The 21690-nt window shown below is 41.5% G+C and overlaps 1 protein-coding gene across 9 annotated transcripts in view; it reads left to right on the top strand.

Moving 5' to 3' along the window:
• Positions 1-21690, top strand: part of fryl (furry homolog, like) — a 299072-nt gene that overhangs the window by 124825 nt on the left and 152557 nt on the right. For all 9 annotated transcript variants that reach the window (XM_055636452.1, XM_055636425.1, XM_055636427.1 and 6 more), the window contains 3 exons: positions 9829-9882; positions 19504-19643; positions 20984-21080. In XM_055636452.1, coding sequence (XP_055492427.1) covers positions 9829-9882; positions 19504-19643; positions 20984-21080 — 291 coding nt within the window. The remainder of the gene's footprint in view (positions 1-9828; positions 9883-19503; positions 19644-20983; positions 21081-21690) is intronic.

Genomic DNA, 21690 nt, shown 5'->3' on the forward strand with positions numbered 1-21690 from the left:
CATCTCCGTGGATTGTCACCTTGTCGTGATGGAGAAGCTTGTGTAATCCTGAGAGCGATGCTGTCTGGTAGTGCCACCCGGTGAGGTCGAGGGGGAGGACCCTGACAAAGAGCAAATCAACCAAGACCTCAACGTTGGAACAGGCGGAGAATGATGGCTGACCTTAGTGGAGCGTATCAACGGCTGGGAAGGCACTTGAAGGCTGCAGCAGAAAAGGGTCTCTGGTCATCTTGGACTCCATGCCACTGGATCCTGACCCAGATCTGTCAAGGGCCGTGTGGTGGCTGTCTGTGCACCAGTCTCCTCACGGTAAACAAAGTTGCGCATAGGCATCCTCCAATCCTGGAGACACCCATGGTCAGCCATGACCGAGGGGAACCTAAGAGTCAAAAGGCCAGGGATCAGTGAATTGAAGTTCCCATTTTGTGACCAAATTAACAATTACCTGGAAAATGCAGAATAGGTTGTGTTTTATTTTGCTAGAAACAAATTAATCAGAAAAAACATAATATATCACGTCATTTCATTTGGTCTGCTCCTCAGGATCATGAAGGCAACTCCCTGGCAACCACTAGCGAACATGTGGCGACCAAAAAGTCGCCCATTAATGTTTCAGTTCGCCAGTTACCTGTTTCTGCTGCCACAGATGCTGCATGACCTATTACTATTTTCAGCATTTCTTACTATTATTATACATTTCCAGTATCTGGACTTTGATTATTTGCACGGCATTAGCAGTTTTCTTTCTCCCTTCATTCCCGTTAACATCCTTATGGTTGAAATGTATCTCAATCTTTGTTTTGAATATATTCAACGATTCTGCCTCTATAGCTCTCTGGCGTAGAGAATTCTACACACAACCGTTGAATCTCCATCTGAAATAGGTGACCTAATTTGAAACATTTCCATTCTATATTTCCAGATAATCAGCATCCACCCTGTTAATTATCCTTGGAATCTTACATGTTTCAATTAAATTACATCTCATTTTTCTACACTCCATAGGAAAGATCAACTTGATTAATCGATCTTCCTCTGTCATTCTAGCAATCAATCTAATGAAGATTTTCTGCAGTCTCCAAGGCAAATATATACTTCCTTAAATATTCAGGCTGGTCTCTCCAAGAAATTTGTTAAAAAGGTTACTGTTTTTATATTCCATACTTTTTCAATGAAGGCCAACATTGCTTGCTGTCCCATCAAAGTGACAGCCTCACAGCCTGGGAAACCTGGGTTCAGTCTGATCTCCAGAGCTGGTGAAATAGAATGTGCATGTTTTCCCTTAACCACAAGGGTTCCTCTGGGTGCTTTGGTTTCCTTTCACATCCCAAAAACATGCAGGTTAGTGTTGGATACGCATATGGATAAGCAGGTAATAGATTATGTGCAGGCAGATGAAAATCAGTCTTGGTATTATGTTCCGCACAGATATTGTGGGCTGAAGGTCCTGTTCCTGTGCTGTACTGTTTTATAATAATTATATCTGCTCTACCACCACCCCTGGCACCCACGTGCTCTGTGTGATTTATAAAAAAACGTCTTCTTTACACTTTCCCCCTCGCAAAACTATCACCTCTGATCTTTGACACTTCCACACTGGGTTCTGATTGTCTACCCTATCTACAAAGTCGGTATACTTCCATCAAATCTCCGCTCAACCTCAGATGCTCCTGGGAAAACAATCAATGCTTGTCCAGCCTTCTCCTGAAAAAGTAATACCTTCTAATCTAGGCAGCATTCCAGTAAATCTCTTCTGCACCTCTTCAAAGCCTCAAACATCCTTTCCATGGTGGGGTGACTAGAACTGCACATAATACCTCAAATACAGTTTACCCAAAGTTTTTTTAAAGCTTGACTTCCTGACTCTTGCACGCAATGTCCGGACTGATGAAGGCAGACATATGCCTTCTTTATTGCTCTGTCCACTTATGATGCCACTTTCATGGAGCTATGGACTTGGACCCCAAGATACTTCTGTACATCAATACTATTAAAGATCTTGCCATTAACTTTATATTTTCCCCTTATATTCGACCTCCGAAAGTGCAACATCTTAAATTTGATCAGTTAAACTCAATATGTTATTTCACTGCCCATATCAGTGGCTGATCCATATTCTGCTCATATCCATATCATTTGACAGGTTTCCTCATTCACTGCAATTCCACCAACTTTGGTGTAATCTGCAAATTTACTAACCAATCCATCTATGTTTACGTTCAAGTTATATAGAGGTCCCAGTATAGATCCCTGCAGAAGATCACAAGTTACAAATGTATGCCAGAATAACATCCTTCCACCATTACCCTCTGTCTTCTATGGGTAAGGCAGTTAAGAATCCAAAGGACCATGTCACCGTGGATCCCATGCATCTTAATCATCGTGATAGCCGACAGTGAGGGATTGTATCAAATGTTTTACTAAAATCCATGTAGACAACATTCACTGCCCTACTCTCAATAATCATCTTCGTCACCTCCATAAAAATCTCAATCCCATTAGGATGGCATGACGTTCAAAGCCATGCGCACTGTCCCAAATTATCCCATTCTCTACCAAATGCGACAAAATACTATCGTTGATAGTTTTTGTACCACTGATGTGAGGCCCCACAATTTCCTGGATTATTTTTACTTCCCTTCTTAAACAAAAGATTTGCATTGACTACTCTCCAGTCCTCCAGGACTTCTCTATGGCTGGAGAGGACACAACAATCTTGGTCAAGGCCCCCGCAATCTCCCCTCTTGCCTCTCTCAATATCATGGGATAGATGCCATCAGGCCCTGGGGATTTATTCACATTAATACTTTTTAAGAGACCAAAATACCTCCTTGATTGACACCTTGTCATGGTGGAGAAGCCTGTCTGGACCTGCGATTCTGAGAGCGATGCCATCTGGAGCCATGCTCCTGGTAGGGCCACCCATAGCGGTAAGGTAGAGGGGGAGGTCTCTGACAAAGAGCAATCCAACCAAGACCTCAACGGTGGAACAGGTGGAGGACGATGACTGACCTTAGTGGAGCGTCACAACGGCTGGGAAGGCGGATGAAGGCTGCAGCAGAAAAGGGTCTCTGGTCATCTTGGACTCCATGCCACTGGAACCTGACCCAGATCTGTCAAGGATCGTGGGGTGGGTGGCTGTCTATGCACCAGTATCCCCACGTTAATCAAAGTCACACACAGGCATCCACCATATAGGGAATAGCACCCTGGAGACACCCATGGTCAGCCATGACCGAATGGGGCCTAACATACCTCCTTGATTTCAAACGATCCTAATTCTTCTTATACCCACAGTATATGCTGTCCTCCATATCTGTTTTTCCTTTGTTATAACAGTTGAAAACTAGCTGTTTACTACCTTGCCTACATCCTCTGACTCCCAAGCAAAAATTCCCTCCTTTATTCTTGAGTGGCCCTTCCTTCTCCCTGCTTACCCTCTTGTTTTTAACGTACATATTAAAAAAGCATGCAATTTTCTTTAATCTGTCTTGTTAATGGCATTTCATGGCCTTTTTTGGCCCTACTAATTCCCCGCTGAGTTCTTTCCTGCATTGTTTAAATTAATCAAAGACTGATTTCATCTTCCTAAATTTTACATATGCTTCCTATTTTCTTTTTGATGAAATTTAGAACCTCTCTGATCATTTGTGATTCCCTTACCTTGCTATCCGTATCCGTCCTCCTTACTGAAACATGCTGGTCCTGAACTCTGAGATTTTTCTTTTATCAGATAATTATTACAAGGACATGCATTACAAGGGAATACCTTTTTCTAGAAAACTGCAAGGTTTCTGGCATGAATATTATCATAAGATTGAAAATCTACACTCTTTTGATTTTTACTTAGCTGTATATGCCAGCATCTCTCCATCCTGTTTTCTTCAATGAGCAACATGAAACAGAGTCAATATGTTTTCATCCATTATTAATGCAGACTCAGACAATTTACTTGGATTGCTAATTTTGAAGAACAGTGCTGTACGACTTCTGTGCTTTATCCATTGATCAGTTGAGGAGTATTGACAATACCTGAAGGCAAATAATTCAGACTAATGTTGAAAACATTACTGTAGATTTAAATATGGGGTAGTCAGTCATAATATTAATATTTGATCTTTAAGTCCTTATTCCAGTGACAGTTCCCTTCGTTGATAAGAGTCCATTTCAGTCTAATATCTTGTAGTCGGATAGTAATTTTTCATTGCTATGACTTCTTGTTACCAGGCTCACAATAATTATTTTGAAAAGTTGCCATTTTCATTCAGTGCAATTATGGGAAATAGAAATGTCGTCATTGTGTGGTGTAATTACACTTCTCTCATTTGGCAGCAGGAGTATATTCATGACTATTTAAACTGTGGACTAACAATGCATGGCATGAGTTAGCTAATCAGCTGTACATTACTTACTCATTCAAAATAAACCTCATATTCTTTACTGCAGGTAATATGTCTCCCCTACCCAGACTGGCCTATATATAATGTTCCAGACCTATATATGATTGACTCTTAACTGCTTTCTGAATTGACCCATCAAGCCAACCAACATTTCTAAAAAACTTTAAAAAAAATAAGTATTATACAGGACAGACCACCTGACATCAACCTTGGCACTGAATTAAGACATTGAAAAATTACACCCAGCCTTGATAATCTTGCAAAGTCTTCTTGTGTACATGTGGGGACTGGAGTTTAAATTGAGAGAGTTGTTTTACAGGCTGGTTAAGCTATATTTGAACGCGATAGTACTCAGAGAATCATATCTTTAAAGCATTGTACTAGGTTCCTTCAACACAATCCTTAGAGGGAAGCACAGGTGTGATGCAGTAGCTGGGAGGTTCCTCAATAATGACTGCAGACTCTGAAAGCTTAATGGTATCAGTTCAAATAGGAGCAATTAAAATTATTCAGTTTGTACCAAACACCTTCCTCAGCTGCTGAATTAAAACGCTCTACTGAGTTGAAAAACAATTCAAAAATCACCACTCAGTGTCTGGAGAATATTACCAATAGCAGAACTGGCTGAATTCTGAAAGATTTAGTTGCAGTCTTTGTTAGAACCAACACAAGGGTTAAAACCAGCACATGTAGTTCCTTGTTTGCTGTCCATGTTCTCCAGGGATGTTACCTGACCCGCTGAGTTACTCTATCACTTTTGGTCTTTTTTTGTATCTGCAGTTCCTTGGAAAAACAAGAAACTGCAGATGCTAGTTAATACACAAAAGGACACAAACTGCTGGAGTGTGAAAGGTCTCGACCCAAAACATCACCAATCTGTTCTCCAGAGATGTTGCCTGATCTGCAGAGTTGCTCTTGCACTTTGTAGCCTTTACTGCGGTTGCTTGTTTCTACAAGGGATAAAATTGCTTGAGCTTATCCTCTCCAGTGTATGCTGATACCTCTGTCCTTTACAACATTCGTAGCAGTCTTAACTGGAAAATTAACTCCCTTATTAATTCCGTGCAACTTCCACTGTATGATGTGACCCTCCCTATTTGCTAAAAGGGATACACTCAGAACAATTTAACAGTTTAAAGCTGGGCTCTGACGAAGCACTGTGGCTGTCAACAATAACAGAATTGTGTTTAATCACAATATGTAATCTTGTGACCTGGCACATCACTCACTCAGTCATCAAGAAAGACAGCAGCTCAACCCTGATTCAATAAGGAATGAGAAGAGCAGGCCGTGTGCACCAACAGGCGTATGAAAAATGAGACGCCAGCGTTGCAAAGCTGCAACTCATGCATGCTAAACAGTAAAACCAGCACGTGATAGGCATCTAACAATCTCACAGCCAACTGAGCAAAACAAAAACTCCATGGTTTTTTACTGCATCTTGCCATGAATGATGATGGATAATTAAGTAGCTGTTAGAAGGATGTATCCAAGAGCAAACCCAATCTCAATGACAAATGTACCAAGTCAATTCAACAGGGTTCAATTGTCATATGTAGCATCAATGGAAAAATGAAATGCTTACTTACGTTAGTTTTACATGCCCAATTACATAAAACTCAAAAATAGGTATTCAATAGTCAATAATCCAATTAATTAATGTAATATGTAACCAGATCAAAATACAGATGCTCCCCGATTTACGATATTCCGACTTTACGATGGTGCAAATGCCCCGCAACGGCAGCGAGCCGCACGTCACTTCCGGTCACGTGATCTCATTGTATTAAATGTCAAGTCAAGTCAAGTCAAGTTTATTTGTCACATACACATACGAGATGTGCAGTGAAATGAAAGTGGCAATGCTCGCGGACTTTTGTGCAAAAGACAAAAAACAAAACAACCAAACAAATTATAAACACAATCATAACACACATATTCTTTTACATAATAAATAATAGAAGGAAAAACGTTCTGTAGAGTTAGTCCCTGGTGAGATGGGCGTTTACAGTCCGAATTGCCTCTGGGAAGAAACTCCTTCTCAACCTCTCCGTTCTCACTGCATGGCAACGGAGGCGTTTGCCTGACCGTAGCGGCTGGAACAGTCCGTTGCAGGGGTGGAAGAGGTCTCTCATGATTTTGTTTGCTCTGGAGTTGCACCTCCTGTTGTATAGTTCCTGCAGAGGGGTGAGTGAAGTTCCCATAGTGCGTTCGGCCGAACGCACTACTCTCTGCAGAGCCTTCTTGTCCTTGGCAGAGCAATTCCCAAACCAGATGGTAATGTTTTTTCGAAAATGCGTTTTCGACTTGCGATATTTCCGATTTACGATGGGTTTATCAGAAAGTAAGCCCATCGTAGGTCGAGGAGCAGCTGTAGTGCAAAACTGAAATCCTTAGTGCAACCGAAACAAAGGCCATAGTAAATCATAGTTGCTGAGGTAGTGGCTAATATTGTGCAGTGCCAAACGGAAGCCAATCTTCAGTCATTTCAATCCCCTACGGTGAAGAAAAGGCTGTAACTAGTCCTGTAACTGTAACTAGAAAAAAGCTGTAACTAGTCCTCTCAGGGTATGGGTATGGGAGAGACAATATGCTGGCTTTAGCACTGAAGACTTTGTTACACAATATTGTGCCGTGAGTCAAGCTGCTACGTCAATAATCTGCTTATTATTAGCTGGTTTAGGTTTTTCCAGAATGTCTTGGCTACAACCTCGGTTCAAATATGCACAAGAGCGCTTAATTCCAGAGGTAATACAAAGGCAATTGCCCTTCATTAAGAAAGAGCCTGATATATTTTGTCAATGATCGTTTAAGGGGTTACATTAAAGGTCTAATGGATGGAGTCAAGCTACACACAAAGTAAGATGGTTGTAGTTATTGGAGGACAGTCAACCTGGTCAAGGAATATTGCCACAGTAGTAGTGCAGAAAATTTTCCTAAGCCCAAACATCTTCATTGGCTTCATCAATGACCTATCTTCCATCATGTTCAGATGTGGAGATGTTTCCATGATGGTCAATGGAATAGGTGTTATCAAATTCCACTCTTAACTTGAGCTCGAATTGGTCATTCCCTTCACTGTAAGTGCATGTCGCCACAGACAGTGCTATCAACAAAATGCGCTGTAATTATTTCTGAGTCTACTCCCACAGCGCCTCTTAAACTCTCCACTCTGGCACAAAGAAAGATTATGGTGGCAGACCTTTGGGAATAGCACCAGTTGCAGATTCCTCTCCAAGTAACACACCATCTTTTTGAGTCTTTTCATTAGCATTTTCATTTTTCATTGTAGCTTGGTACACGTGACAATAAACTGAACTAAACATTTGTTTGCTATATATTCACCAATTTTACTTATGTACATACACTTTGCCTTTTTTTGGCTTTATATTCTTCACTGTAACTGGTGCCATAGAAAAAGGGCCTGTGACCCAGAGTTTTCTGTTTTCATTTTTACTTTTGTTTTCACATTATTTAATGTAGAAAAACATCAATGGACTTCATGGGTATTAGTAAACATAATTTAATACTGTAATAACAAAGGAAATATTAGATCAGATAATTTTTGAGGCAAATCTTAAAATTTGTACTAAGGAAGGAAAGAGTTGGAACATTGCAGAGAGTGTATTCCAGAGCTTATGGCCTTGGCAGCTGAAAGCATACTTGCTTTCAATGCAGCAATTATTTTTCTGAATGTTCACAAATTTGATGCGTGCAGGATCTTGGAGGGTTCAATATCAATGTCGGAATCTGAATAGAACATCAGATGTAGTGTTCTTTAATTGATGCCATGCCCTTTCACCTACCTGGTGGTGTTCAACATTTACGCAAACAAATATACCAATACAAACCAGAGCTTTTTAGCTGAGGACTAATTTGTGGATAGTGATTTGCTGAAAATAATTGATAAAATTGGAATTGCTGATTTTTGGTTGTCTCTATTCACTCACTAGAATCCTGATAAGCTAGCATTTAACTGCAAAAAATGAACCATTTTTACTAGCATTAGAGTAGTATCATTTATCAGCACTGCTTTGCCTCAAAATAATAAATGTAATTTTAAAAACATCTCCTGAAATACTGAAATATTTTTCCATTATGTTAAATATCAACACTTAAAATGTAATTGTTTGATACTGCATTGAGACTAATATGCCCAAATGAGAATATATTATTATAGATATTGTGTCAAAAACGATCTTGTTTTTTTTAAGCTGTCGTTATTCTACTGAAAATTCTTCTAATTCTTCTGTGCTCTCTCATTACCATGAAACCAGAAGGCATAAAATGCTTGTTTAATGTCATTTATGCAAAATGCAATATGGGATCACCTGACAGCCTCAATGAAACAGGCCTCAATAATATTGTTATGGCCTGCTGCAGTATCAGTAAAAGGACAATGTGACCAAGTCATTTGTCTTCAATTTAAAAAAAAATAGACCTTCTTTCTCCTGTCGTGATATTTGTTGAACAACCAGTGTATCCTCCATTACCCCAGTTAGGCCTAGATCTTTTCTCTGATTACTGCTTCCCACTCCCAATCACTGAACTAATGTTTTCATTTCCCCAGACACATTGTGATCTTAACAAATGGCTCTTCAGCACCTATTAAAATCATTGTAATGGTGAGAGATCATTGAGGAAATGTTACTGCATATGATATATTGACATTTGTGATGGAATATTCTAGCCTACAAATTATTCACTTGGCCAAGAGTTATTGTGGTCACATTTGGCCTGTGGAACATCATGATGGGTGTCCCGTTTCCATCTTTATATTTTTCCATGTTTTCTTTGAAAATTCGATCTATAGAATAAGTCAAAGATAAATGTAACTTTTGTACACAAGACCTTTCAGGGTCAATATTATTTTTCAGATACATAATCCGTTAATATTCTGGGTCACAAGTAAGAGGAAAACAAAGTGAATTTATGAAGGCATAAATTATTTTTAGAACTCATCACAGTATAAATGAATCCAGTTCTCTGCTATTGGAATCCCTTGTATCTTGAAAGCAATCTGTTGAACAATTGTCTAGTGATAGCCTGCAGTGATTGACCATCAGTTGATATTTCACATAAGCACACCAGCTTACCCAGAACTCCAAGGCACAAGTGGGTAGGGGAGGTGGGGATTAGGTGAACTCTGCCCACTTCTGCCGGTTTCACGAGTAACAACTGCCCAGAATTGACGATGTACACACTTGGGTTTTCTACTGACAGCCAACACAAAAAAGAACATTTTGTAGAGGAAACCTTATTTGTGTTATTTGAATGTTCTCTTTTTGAGGACTCTCTGTAAATATTATCAAATGGCATACTTATGTGGTTTGACTTTTCTAAATTGAATTTAAGTACTATCGATGCAGATTTTTTTCTATAACTTGAAAGCCACAGTAGTCACTTTTTTCCTTGTTTGTGCTTATAGGAGAAACCATTGTCCAGATCGTTACAAAGAGGTGAAGATTTACAGTTTGACCAGGTAAGATATCAAGTGTTGTAATTGTCGTCGTGGGAAAAGTATAATTCTTTAATTTTATCCACTGAAACAACATTCTCCATGTTACTGAATATTGCTTGTTATTTACATTGCTAGCTTACAGTTTTACTCAATTTGTGAGAAAATAAAAAGATATTAATATCTAAGGAGTACAAAAGATTGCAGATTCTACAATTCGGAGCAATAAACGAACTGCAGAAAGATCTCAGCAGGTCAGGCAGCACCTGTGGAGGGAAAAGAACAGGCGATGTTTTTGGTCTAAAAGAATGGAGGGAAGGTAGCCATGTAAAGTGGTGGGGGGCAAAAACAGCATTCAATAAGTTGACCCACATTGGAAGGGCCTAATGGTGAATGGAGTTAGATGGGGAGTGTGGGATGCAAGTAATAACAGTGTCTGGGACATGGTCGATGAAGGTAATCAGAGGCTGAAGATGCTGAATTTGATGGGAATTGAAAATGTGGTAGAGGACCAAAAAAGTGAGATAGGAGTGCAGTTGGGAACAGTGCAAGGAAGATCGGTGGGATAGGCGTATGTGAAAGGTAGCATTAAATTGTAGAATTCATCGTTCATGCCATCAGATTGTAGACTATTGAGGTGGAATATGAGGTGCTGTTCTCATATTTGCATTTGCTTTCCATAGCAGAGAGGCGGCAGAGGATGGATAGGCTGGGGTGGGAGTGGGGAGCAGAATTGAAATAGCTAGCAACTGGGAGTTTCTGATGACCATTGCAGACTGAACACGGGTGATCGGTAAAGCAGTAGCCAAGTTTGCGTTTTGTCTCACCGATGTATCACCGATGCATGTATCCAACATGTACTATTGAAAATGTTATCATCTTTGGGTAAACACCATTGTTATTTGAACCACGCCTATCACAGAACTTTGACCGAATAAAAAATGGTGACATTGTTTGACAAATAGGATATGCTAAAGAAATATTTGAAGAGCGTCAAGCCCTGTTTTATTCATTTTTCATTTAATAAAGACATTCCTCTTCAAATATGGCATTTTAATTTGAAATCAGATTTTTTTGAGACTCATTGAGGATATCGATATTTTGCTTAAAAGGGTATTGAGATTGGAACCTGCTTGCTTTAATCTTGTCCCTGCATGGATTTCATTGTTCGTGGATTGTCTCCAACCCTCTTTCCATTTGGTTTGTGTTTGCATTTCTCCTGAGCTTGATTAGTTAAATAACCTGTTTTGTGTTGTAACATTTAATGATTTTAAGTACCAATGTTGAATAAAATAGATTACTTGGTTTCCACTGTGTTCATTTATGAAGTCTGTGGGATGTAGTTTGGTTTCAACCGTGGCCGATTTTTCTCTTCCATAGTACATATTAGGACCAATGTGGCTTATTGCGAGGCAATTTATGTTGTTTGAGAACTACAAATTCAGGGTAGAAGTCAATTGAACTGTGCCTTCTTGGTACAAGTTCTGTGCTCATACGTTGAGCAATATATTGAACAACTGTTGTGTCTGCCTAAGGAAACTTGAAAGGTTTCTGTCAAAATCATTTGATAAATTGGACGATCGCCATGAAAAATTAAAACTCGATACCACAAGGTTGTCATACTGAAAGAAAATTAATATTAATTAGGATGTTACACAATTCATCCATTAAAGATTGATTCATAATTAATGAACAAAGTTTCCAGAACACAAGAATGTTATGATCAATCAATCAATCAATCAATCAATCAATCAATCAATCAATCAAAGACTTTATTGTTATTCAAAAATACACCAACAAATGGAAATCTGAACGAAATTTCGTTGCACCTGGCTCACCGTGCAACATAAAATAACAAAAGGATAAAATAGATAAAAAGATAAAATAGATAATAGTGGCGGCACATTATATGGAATTCAAGAGTCTGATGGCTCGGGGGAAGAAGCCGTTCTACTCCTTATACTGCGATGCCTTTTGCCCGAGGGCAGCAGAGTGACCAGTCCATGATGGAGATGTGTGGGGTCTTTTATAGTGTTGTTGGCCTTGGACAAGCAACGTTTGCACGCAATGTCCCAGAATGAATAAAGAGAAGTCGCGATGATTTTTTCAGCCGTCCTCACCACTCTCTGCACGGATTTCCAGTCGGAGGCTTAACAGTCCCCAAACCAGACAGAGATGCAGCTGGTCAAAATGCTCTCTATGGTGCCCCTGTAGAAAGTGGCAAGGACAGGATGGGGGAGGTGAGCTCTTCTCGTCCAGCGCAGAAAGTGCTCGGATGAGAAGATGAGTGATGCATGTGATACGAATTAGTTGAAATCCATCTTTCCCTGTGGGTTTTTCTACATCAAATGCTGGTCTTTTATTTTTACATCAAATGCTGATTCTCCTAAGATCCTGCTATTTTGAAATAGACAATCGAATAAATGTTGGTAAAACTCAGAGACCAAACAGGCCCGAAATGAAACTACTGCAATATTGAGTCTCGATCATCTGCCAAAATTTCCCAGTTACTACAATGATTGGGAAAATGAAGCTGACTCCCATCGTTTCTTTCTATCCCTGCCTCCTGGCCCACATGGGCACACTGTAAACAATCTAGTTAAACCTCCCCTTCTTAGCTATCTCATGTGCAAGTTTCTGACACATTGTATGGACCTAAGTGACCTTGTTAAGGTTATGGAAGCTTATTCAGTTGACTCCTCCTTTGTTTGTTGTTAACATCAAAAGAGTTTCTCAACTACTCCTGAATTTGTGTGCAGCATCCACCCAGATGTCTCAGAAGTGTCTCGACCCGTAACTTCACCCATTCATTCTCTCCAGAGATGCTGCCTGTCCCGCTGAGTTACTCCAGCTTATTGTGTCTTTCTTCAGATGTCTCAGTTGTTCTGTGGTCTTCAATTTTGCACTACTCAATTATTATTTTTTCCTTATTCTACATGCTAAAATGTATCAAGCATAATACAGTTAGTTTCAGCACTTCCCATGATCTACTCATTTTGGATTTTTTGTAAAACAAATTTCTTGACCGTTTAAGGATAAGAGGGAAGTCTTTAAGGACCGAGATGAGAAAATCATTTTTTACACACAGAGTGGTGAATCTGTGGAATTCTCTGCCACAGAATGTAGTTGAGGCCAGTTCATTGGCTATATTTAAGAGGGGGTTAGATGTGGCCCTTGTGGCTAAAGGGATCAGGGGGTATGGAGAGAAGGCTAGTATGGGATACTGAGTTGGATGATCAGCCATGATCATATTGAATGGCGGTGCAGGCTCGAAGGGCCGAATGGCCTACTCCTGCACTTATTTTCTATGTTTCTATTACTGATTGATTAAACATTGTAATTCATGGAAAGGCTACGAGACATGAGGAAGTAAGCTATTCATTTGTTTATTCATGCTCTACCCCGCTCTTGTAATGTTGATGCATTTGATCTAGTTTATGTTCCTGTCAGAGTAATCATGAAAATAATCATGCGGAAGGCATGGCAATGATCTGGCTCAAGAAGGATGAAGAAGTGGGTAGCTTTCGCTAGTTTATATTGGTCATTACCTGCTATTTAAGTATGCAGTCAAGCAAAATTCAGGACAGTCAGACTGCTTAAGCTGAAGAAGTGAGGCAGTCTGCCTGATCAATATCTCTATTCTTGGAGTCTTTTGATTCTCTGAACCACCTGTGGATTCTAGGCTCCCCCGTACATGATGTCCAGAGGATGGACAGTATTAACTCCCCAAACTAATTAAACAGCACTTTTCTGCCTTTGCATGTAAATCAGGGAAGGAAGAAAACGGCAAAGTAAAAAAAAAACCTTTTGTCTCCACGAGTTCCACTTGCATGCACAAATAACTTTAACCTGGGCACATATTACATATTCAATTAGTGCTGGATCAAAATCTTGGAAATATCTAGTAATTACAGTAGTTTTGTTTCGTTATTACTGAGGACAGCCATGTATATTACCCTACTATCAGCGATCATATGGGAATAAAACATTTCTGTTATTGGTGGATGAGGTAAAGTTGTAGTGTGTAGCAGTATTTAGCAGGGATCGAAAATTAACGGTTGCCCGGGTGCCATTGACCACCCAAAGTGCCACTGTGCAACCTAAACGCTGAGTAATTTTGCCCGCTTTGGCATGACAGATACTGGTTTATGCCGAAGATGGACACAAAAAAATATAGTAACTCAGCGGGTCAGGCAGCATCTCTGGTTAAAAGGAACATGACGTTTCATGTCAGCGGCGGCTGTATTGTGGGGCAAAGATACTAGATGCAGGGTGATGAAGGGTCGGAGCGAATGATGGGCCCCGCACAACGGCTGCAGCTCCATCTCCTCCTCCTCCCGCACCCTGCCCGCCCTGATAGCGGCCGCTGCCTGCCCCTCTGCCAACGGCGCTTTCAAAACAAACCCTCCCGCTCGCCGACGTCCGCCGTCTGAAGCAGCTGCACCAAAGATCCTATAGCTATAGGATCTTTGAGCTGCACCGCTCGGCCCCGCACCTTGCTGTTGGCTGGCGGAGGAGGGGAGGCGGTGGCAAGGAGATCCCAACCGCCTCCCCCTTTGGCGGCGGCAGTGGACAGGGACGGCCAAGGCAGCCGGGCGATGTTGTCCGAGGAGCGCTGCCCTTCCTTCCTCCCCACCTCCTCTGCCCCTTCCCCCCCTCTCTCTCTCTCTCTCTCTCTTGTATGCCCTCCTCCACCCCCCCTTATCCTGAGACCCCTCCTCTCCATCCCGCACTGATCTCCATTCCCGCCTCTATTCAGTCGTCGTTGACATCCCCTGTGCTCCCCTCCCCATCTACCCCCCCATCTATTCATCCTGCGCTGATCACCCTATCCACCTCGCATTGATTCTTCTGCCACCACCCCATCCATCCTGTAGTGATCTACCCATTCATCTTTTACTGATTCATCCTGTACTGATCCCCTCATTCATCCTGTACTGATCCCCTCATTCATCCTGTACTGATCCCCCATTCATCCTATACTGATCCCCTCAGTCATCTTGTACTGATCCCCTCCATCCATTCTGTACTGATTCCCTCATTCACCCTATACTGAACCTCTCAGTCATCCTGTACTGATCCCCTCATTCATCCTGTAGTGATCACCCATTCATCCTGCACAGACCCTCTGATCCACACTGTACTGACCCCCCTTCCCATTCATCCTGTACTGACCCCCCCCCCCCCCCCCCCCCCCGCCCATTCATCCTGCGCTGATCCCCCCCCCCCCCCCATCCATCCTGTACTGATTCCCCCCTCCATCCTGTACTGATCCACCCATTCAAGAAGAATGGGGGGGAACAGTCTGAAGAAGGGTCTCGACCCGAAACGTTGCCTATTTCCTTCGCTCCATAGATGCTGCCTCACCCGCTGAGTTTCTCCAGCATTTTTGTTTACCCCCATTCATCCTGTACTGATCCCCCCCCATTCATCCTGTACTGATCCACCCCATCCATCCTGTACTGATCCGCCCATTCACCCTGTAATGACCCACCCATCCATCCTGTACTGATCCCCCCCATTCAACACCACTGACATCCCCCGTGCTCGCCCCTCACAATTTTACATGCTCCAACTAAGACATACTAATTCACCTGCCTCAATCCATCCATTCCGCACCAATTGCCTTCTCAACCCCCCCAGTGTTAAATTGTGAACACGTGAAACATTAAAACCGCAGTGTTCGATTGTCACTGCTACCATTGACACGTTATTACAGAATTCATTTTAACAGCAAATCAATGCTCTTTATATGGAGTATCAGTACTGTAGTTATTTAATGAGCCAACATTCACAACTATATGTTGGATTTATCCAGGTTTTACTTCTACAGTCGGTCATATACATCATAAATTTGGTCAGGAGATATTTCAGTTGAAATTTTAACGTTAATTCTGAAATAGGAATGATGGAAACAGTGTTTATCAATAATTTATTTTAAATCTGATGCGTACAAACTGGGTATCTTCATTGCTGTTCACAACACGTACATCTAATCTGAATGTCCAGTAATGTGCCGTTTTGACACCTTCAAACATATTACCAAAAGAACATTTGCTGCAGTTATGTCCTTTGGCCATCTCTTGTCAGTTGGTGTAATGTTTAACCTGTCAGATAAGTATAGTCGGTTTTAACAGCTATTATCATAAAATGCCTTTTGAAATTTCCTTGCAACCCGTATATTTTATTATGGATAAATTATGTGGGAAGCGAGAGTGTTTCTGTACCAATAGCAATGACGTCCCATGCTATGGCCATGTCATGGTAATTTTCGGTCCTTCACACAAAACGCGTCATGCAAACTGTCTTAAATGACCACCTAAACTGTCATTTGGGAACCTAAAACGCTGCCACGGTTGCCAGGCTGGTAACAGGGGAAAAAAGTTAAGTTAGAGCCCTGTTTTTAATCCCTGTTACAAGGTTCCATGTGCCTAACCTCGATATTATAAGTTGACTTCACTCAGCTTTAGTTCTTAACCATAACATCAGCTTTTATTGACCATTTTAACTTTAATTCTATGATTAACAAAAAGAGCTCTTTACTATCTGCGCAGGCTCTCATTCAATCTGCAGCTTCATTGCAAGTTCCCCACTCTGCCAAACACCCTTTTTACAATACAAAATCAACAATTGGTTGATAAACTCGTTCTCGTCTGATTGTACCATTTTTGTCTAGTTATTCCTTGTGCCCATGCATTGCTCAATTTAATTAGTCCCTTGTCATCAATAGAACAGATATGCAAGGCTTAATATTGCACTATAGTGTTTCTGTTGAAACTCTGAGATATAGTGGTATTAATATTTGTTCCACTGAGTTTATTTACTTCAAGATAGCAAGATGGTAGCAAAGGATTGACTGTGTTGAGAATTTCCAGGAGGAGACTTGGTGTTCTCACAAAATATAGTGGCAGGAATTTATTTTATGGCAGGTAGGAAGGAAAGGAAACGAGGCATTCTCATGGTGTAGCTCATCCATTGTTGGGAAAGTTTTAAAAAAAAGATGTTCTGAACAGTGACTTGGGAAACTTGAATGATTTAAGTCAGCTATTTATTAAAAAAAACATTTATATAGGCCAATGCTACAAAATACCTTTAAATGTAGTATGAAACTCTGAATTTATTGATTAAAAAGGCAGTGTAGTGCTTTTAGAATCTCCAGACTGGGTTGGGTTTCAAACAAACAGCAAGGCTTGAGGAAACCTTTGGGTAGATTAGTGGCCATCAGAAAAGAATATGATGTGATCACGAGGAATATGCAGCAACTGCGAGAAGGGTCCAGTCAGCAAATCATTTTGGCATTCAAGACTCTTGGAAATGTATCCTGGAGAACTTAGAGTTATGTACTCAAGTATTTCCTAACTGGTAAACCAAAATCTGGAAGAAGTGACCAGGTAAGTAAAATAAGTTCTTGTGGCAGTGAAAAGCCTCTAACATCCATTCATAGTTACAGCAATTTAAATCTGGTATTTTAGTAGTTTGGATTATCCAATAATTAATTGGTTTGAGCCATCAGATCAGCGGTAGACTCATTAGACTTTTTATATCTTATTGCAAGTTGCAGGCTATTCACTTTTTCAAGAGAAAGGCTGAAGTGATTTGTAATTAAAACATTTTAAAATCGTAATTATACGATAGAATCCCAATGTTCAATATTTCGTGGTGCTTCTGTGTCGGCAGAACTTTGGAAGTGATTGCCCACCAGTCTAAAAAGCCGCTGTGTCTCCCTGTCCCTGGGATAGCAGGGGGCGATCAAACAGCACAATACCCCCCACCCCCTCCAACTCCAGAGGAATCCGCTCCCCGATGGGCCGCTACGGCGACAAGTAGCAGTTTGCCCACAGCCCGAGCTGCGCCACCCCAAGAACACCTTGCACACCATCAGCGTCTGCCCCTACGTGTTCCTCTGGAGTTGGAGCGGGGCTGGGCTGGAGTTGCTGCTGGCTGTGGGTCTCTGGGATCTCCGTGCTTGCAGTGGGCCTGGGGGTCGCTGTCCCGTTGGTCCTGACGTCTCCGGCCACCCCCCTGGACTGGAGCTGAGACTGGGAACTGTACCGCCCTTGCCCCCTCCCTCTGCAACTGCAAACAACCCAACTCTCCTGCAAGGGCGGTACAGTTCCCGGAGGATAGCAGGTGGCCGGAGACGTCAGGACCAACAGGAACCCGCTCCCCGATGGGCCCCTACGATGCCCCGAGCTGCGCCCCGTCATCCGCAACCCAGGTTCCTCTGTAGTTGGAGCTGGGCTGGGCTGCTGCAGGCTGTGGGTCTCTGGGTTCTCCGTGCTTGCGGTGGGCCTGGTGGTCGACGTCCAATTGGTCCTGACGTCTCCGGTGACTGCACTAGCCTGCTGGCTGCCATCGCCGACGTGAAGACAGTACAAAGCCCCCGCGCTGGTGCGATGAGCGGGGAGCTGGAGAGGGGAGGGATGGGGTCACACACGTGGCCGGGAAGCAGAGGGGTGTAGGTGGGGTGAAACTGAAGGGAGCGACAATCTGCTGCTGCCTGCACGCTGAGTTAGAAAGTTCCCACGCAAGACTCACGATACACTGTGTATCGTGTCTACCGTGGGAACTTTTTAACAGCGGGCAGGTAGCAGCATATTGTCAATTATTAACCCTCCCGCGCAATATACTCTCACCTTCTCTTTTATGGATGGGGATTTAGTTCCCCTTTCTTCGAGGACCGACCGGAGGTTCCGCTGTCACCTCTGCGGGCCGCCCTCGGTGAACGTCCTGTCTCCCTGTCCCTGGAATAGTAGGGGGCGATCAAACAGCACAAGACCCCCCTCCCCCTCCAACTCCAGAGGAATCCGCTCCCCGATGGGCCGCTACGGCGACGTGGCAGTTTGCCCACAGCCCGAGCTGCGCCACCCCAAGAACAAGACTTACCTCTTGCATACCATCAGCTTCTGCCCATACGGGGAGCGTGTTCCTCTGGAGTTGGAACGGGGCTGGGCTGGAGTTGCTGATCTGGGATCTCCGTGCTTGCAGTGGGCCTGGGGGTCGGTGTTCCGTTGGTCCTGATGTCTCCGGTGACTGGCACAGTCCAAGCCCCCGCGCCGGTGCAATGAGCGGGGAGCTGGAGAGGGGAGGGAAGGGGTCACACACATGGCCGGGAAGCAGAGGGGTGTAGGTGGGGTGAAACTGAAGGGAGCGACAATTTGCTGCTGCCTGCACGCTGAGTTAAAAGGTTCCCACGCAAGACTCACGATACACTGTGTATCGTGAGTCTACCGTAGGAACTTTTTAACGCAGCTGGCAGGTAGCAGCATATTGTCAATTATTAACCCTCCCGCGCAATATATCCTCACCTTCTCTTTTATGAATGGTGATTTAGTTCCCCTTTCTTCGAGGACCGACCGGAGGTTCCGCTGTCACCTCTGCGGGCCACCCTCGGTGAACGTTTTCAAGGACCTTTCTTCAAGGACCGAAAAAATGTCGCTATTCGGAGGTTTTCGTTATTTGGATCTTCGGATAAAAGGTTGTGCACCTGTATATCTGTAATCAGAGTGCACAATTTACATGTTCAATAAGTATTGTTTTAAGATCTTTGTTAAAAAAAAATGATAGTGATAGTTTACTTTTAATTGCTTGAACTGTACAAACAGGATATTTCCAATTATGAGAATTTGGTGACTATTTTTGCAGGTGATTAGCTCTATGAGCTCAGTAGCAGAGCACTGCCTTCCGTCTTTATTACGCACCTTATTTGACTGGTACAGACGGCAGAATGGAACGGAAGATGAATCCTATGAATATCGGCCGCGATCAAGTACAAAATCAAAAGGGTGCGTTTATTTAATCCTTGTTTAGAAAAATAAAAAAAGTGACGGAAACAATGCTTGATTAATAATATTTTATTTATTGAATCATGAAATATTATAGAGAAGGGGCCATTCATTCTATTGTGCCAATAAAATATAATATATTTTTCCCCATCAAATCTTATTTCACTTTATATCTATGTGTTCTATAAATCTGTGTTTTCTGGTAATTGATCTCTGCTAAAGAAACTTTTCTTGCTACTCATCCTTCCCAGAAATATTGTTATTTTTTACATTTTGATCAAATCTCTCAGCGTCTTGGTTCCAAAAAAAACAGCCTCAACCGTGCCCATCTCTATTCAGCATGTTTAATTTTGATCAATGATTAGAGTAAACACATGACAACATAATTCGTACTTTTGGTCCAGTTATATTGAATAATATTTTGTTTCAAGGAATTTTTTTTATTGGTAAGTAGATGAGAAGCTTGGTCAACCACCTGGTCAAATAGATTGCATGTGGTGTCTTTGGATTATGCTTTGGATTATGCCTAGCCAGTTTTTTACGCATTGATGTTGATGTGTGGACGGCATTTGAATTTCCTGTGATCATTGCAGCAAAACCCTTACTGGGCGAGAAAGCTAATGTAATATAAAAGTAGAATATCCTTCTGGTCCTATAAACCTTTATGTGCTGTATTGAAGTTTTTGTATTTTTAATGGTAACCTATGCAGGAAAAATGAATTTGAATTGGAAAAGAAATCTTAGTTTATTCTCTGAAATAAAAGACCAATTAAAAGTATAATCAAGAGTAACATTTTATAATGATTGATGATAGCCACCCAGATACAATGAAACTTTGATAATCTAGTATCTGATGGTTTTGCAGAGATGAATTAAAACTGATTCCCGCTCTCCTGACACACCAAACCCATAATTTCAGCATTCTCTTGGAAGTTACTGGGTTCACCACAAAGTTTATTATGCTGCTGTGTAACATCATTTTAAAAAACAAGTGAATTAATTGAGTTTTGAGAGTATTAATTGGAATACATTTCAGCAGTTTTCAACATCTACCTGTTCAGCTCTTGAGTGTGCCTGAAAAAAGGAGATTTATTATATTTAATATTAGAATAAGGCACCATATTCCAAACTGTCTGCCAATCTTTCCTGGGATATCTCCTTTATACCTGATTTTCATTTCAATCGATGGCCCTATAAATAATTAATTTCAATAATTGTGTTTGTAGCAATCACATGTACAAAAGTAATATTGTTGATGCTATAATATTCTTGTCATAAAATCAAAACAAAAAACACGAAACAATTGAAAGGTGACGCTCTACCAATGTTTTCTTTTTCAGGGATGAACAGCATCGTGATAGAGATTATCTGCTTGAACGAAGAGACTTAGCTATAGATTTCATTTTTTGCTTAGTTTTAATAGAAGTTTTAAAACAGGTAAGCTTATGCAGTGCTTTTGACTGTTTTCTCTGATATAACAAAAAAATATTGATAGATACTCTGCCACTACAATGTAACTTTGGGTGAATAACCACTGGATTATAGTCATGGCAGAAACTATAAATAATATTTTCGGAAGAAATGGGTTCTTTGTGTTCTAGTGCGCACAGAAGAGAATAAAGAAAATTAATGACTTACCCTGGTTAACCATAAAATAAATTTGTGACTTTATGGATTTTATTAAATGGCCCTTTTAGTATTTGTGCTTTCCTGGAAACCTATTTTGTAAGTACATATAGAAACATAGAAACATAGAAATTAGGTGCAAGAGTAGGCCATTCGGCCCTTCGAGCCTGCACCGCCATTCAATATGATCATGGCTGATCATCCAACTCAGTATCCCGTACCTGCCTTCTCTCCATACCCTCTGATCCCCTTAGCCACAAGGGCCACATCTAACTCCCTCTTAAATATAGCCAATGAACTGGCCTCAACTACCCTCTGTGGCAGATAGTTCCAGAGATTCACCACTCTCTGTGTGAAAAAAGTTTTTCTCATCTCGGTTTTAAAGGATTTCCCCCTTATCCTTAAGCTGTGACCCCTTGTC

Source organism: Leucoraja erinacea, chromosome 1 (genome assembly GCF_028641065.1).
Source record: "Leucoraja erinacea ecotype New England chromosome 1, Leri_hhj_1, whole genome shotgun sequence".
In the NCBI taxonomy this organism is placed as follows: domain Eukaryota; kingdom Metazoa; phylum Chordata; class Chondrichthyes; order Rajiformes; family Rajidae; genus Leucoraja; species Leucoraja erinaceus.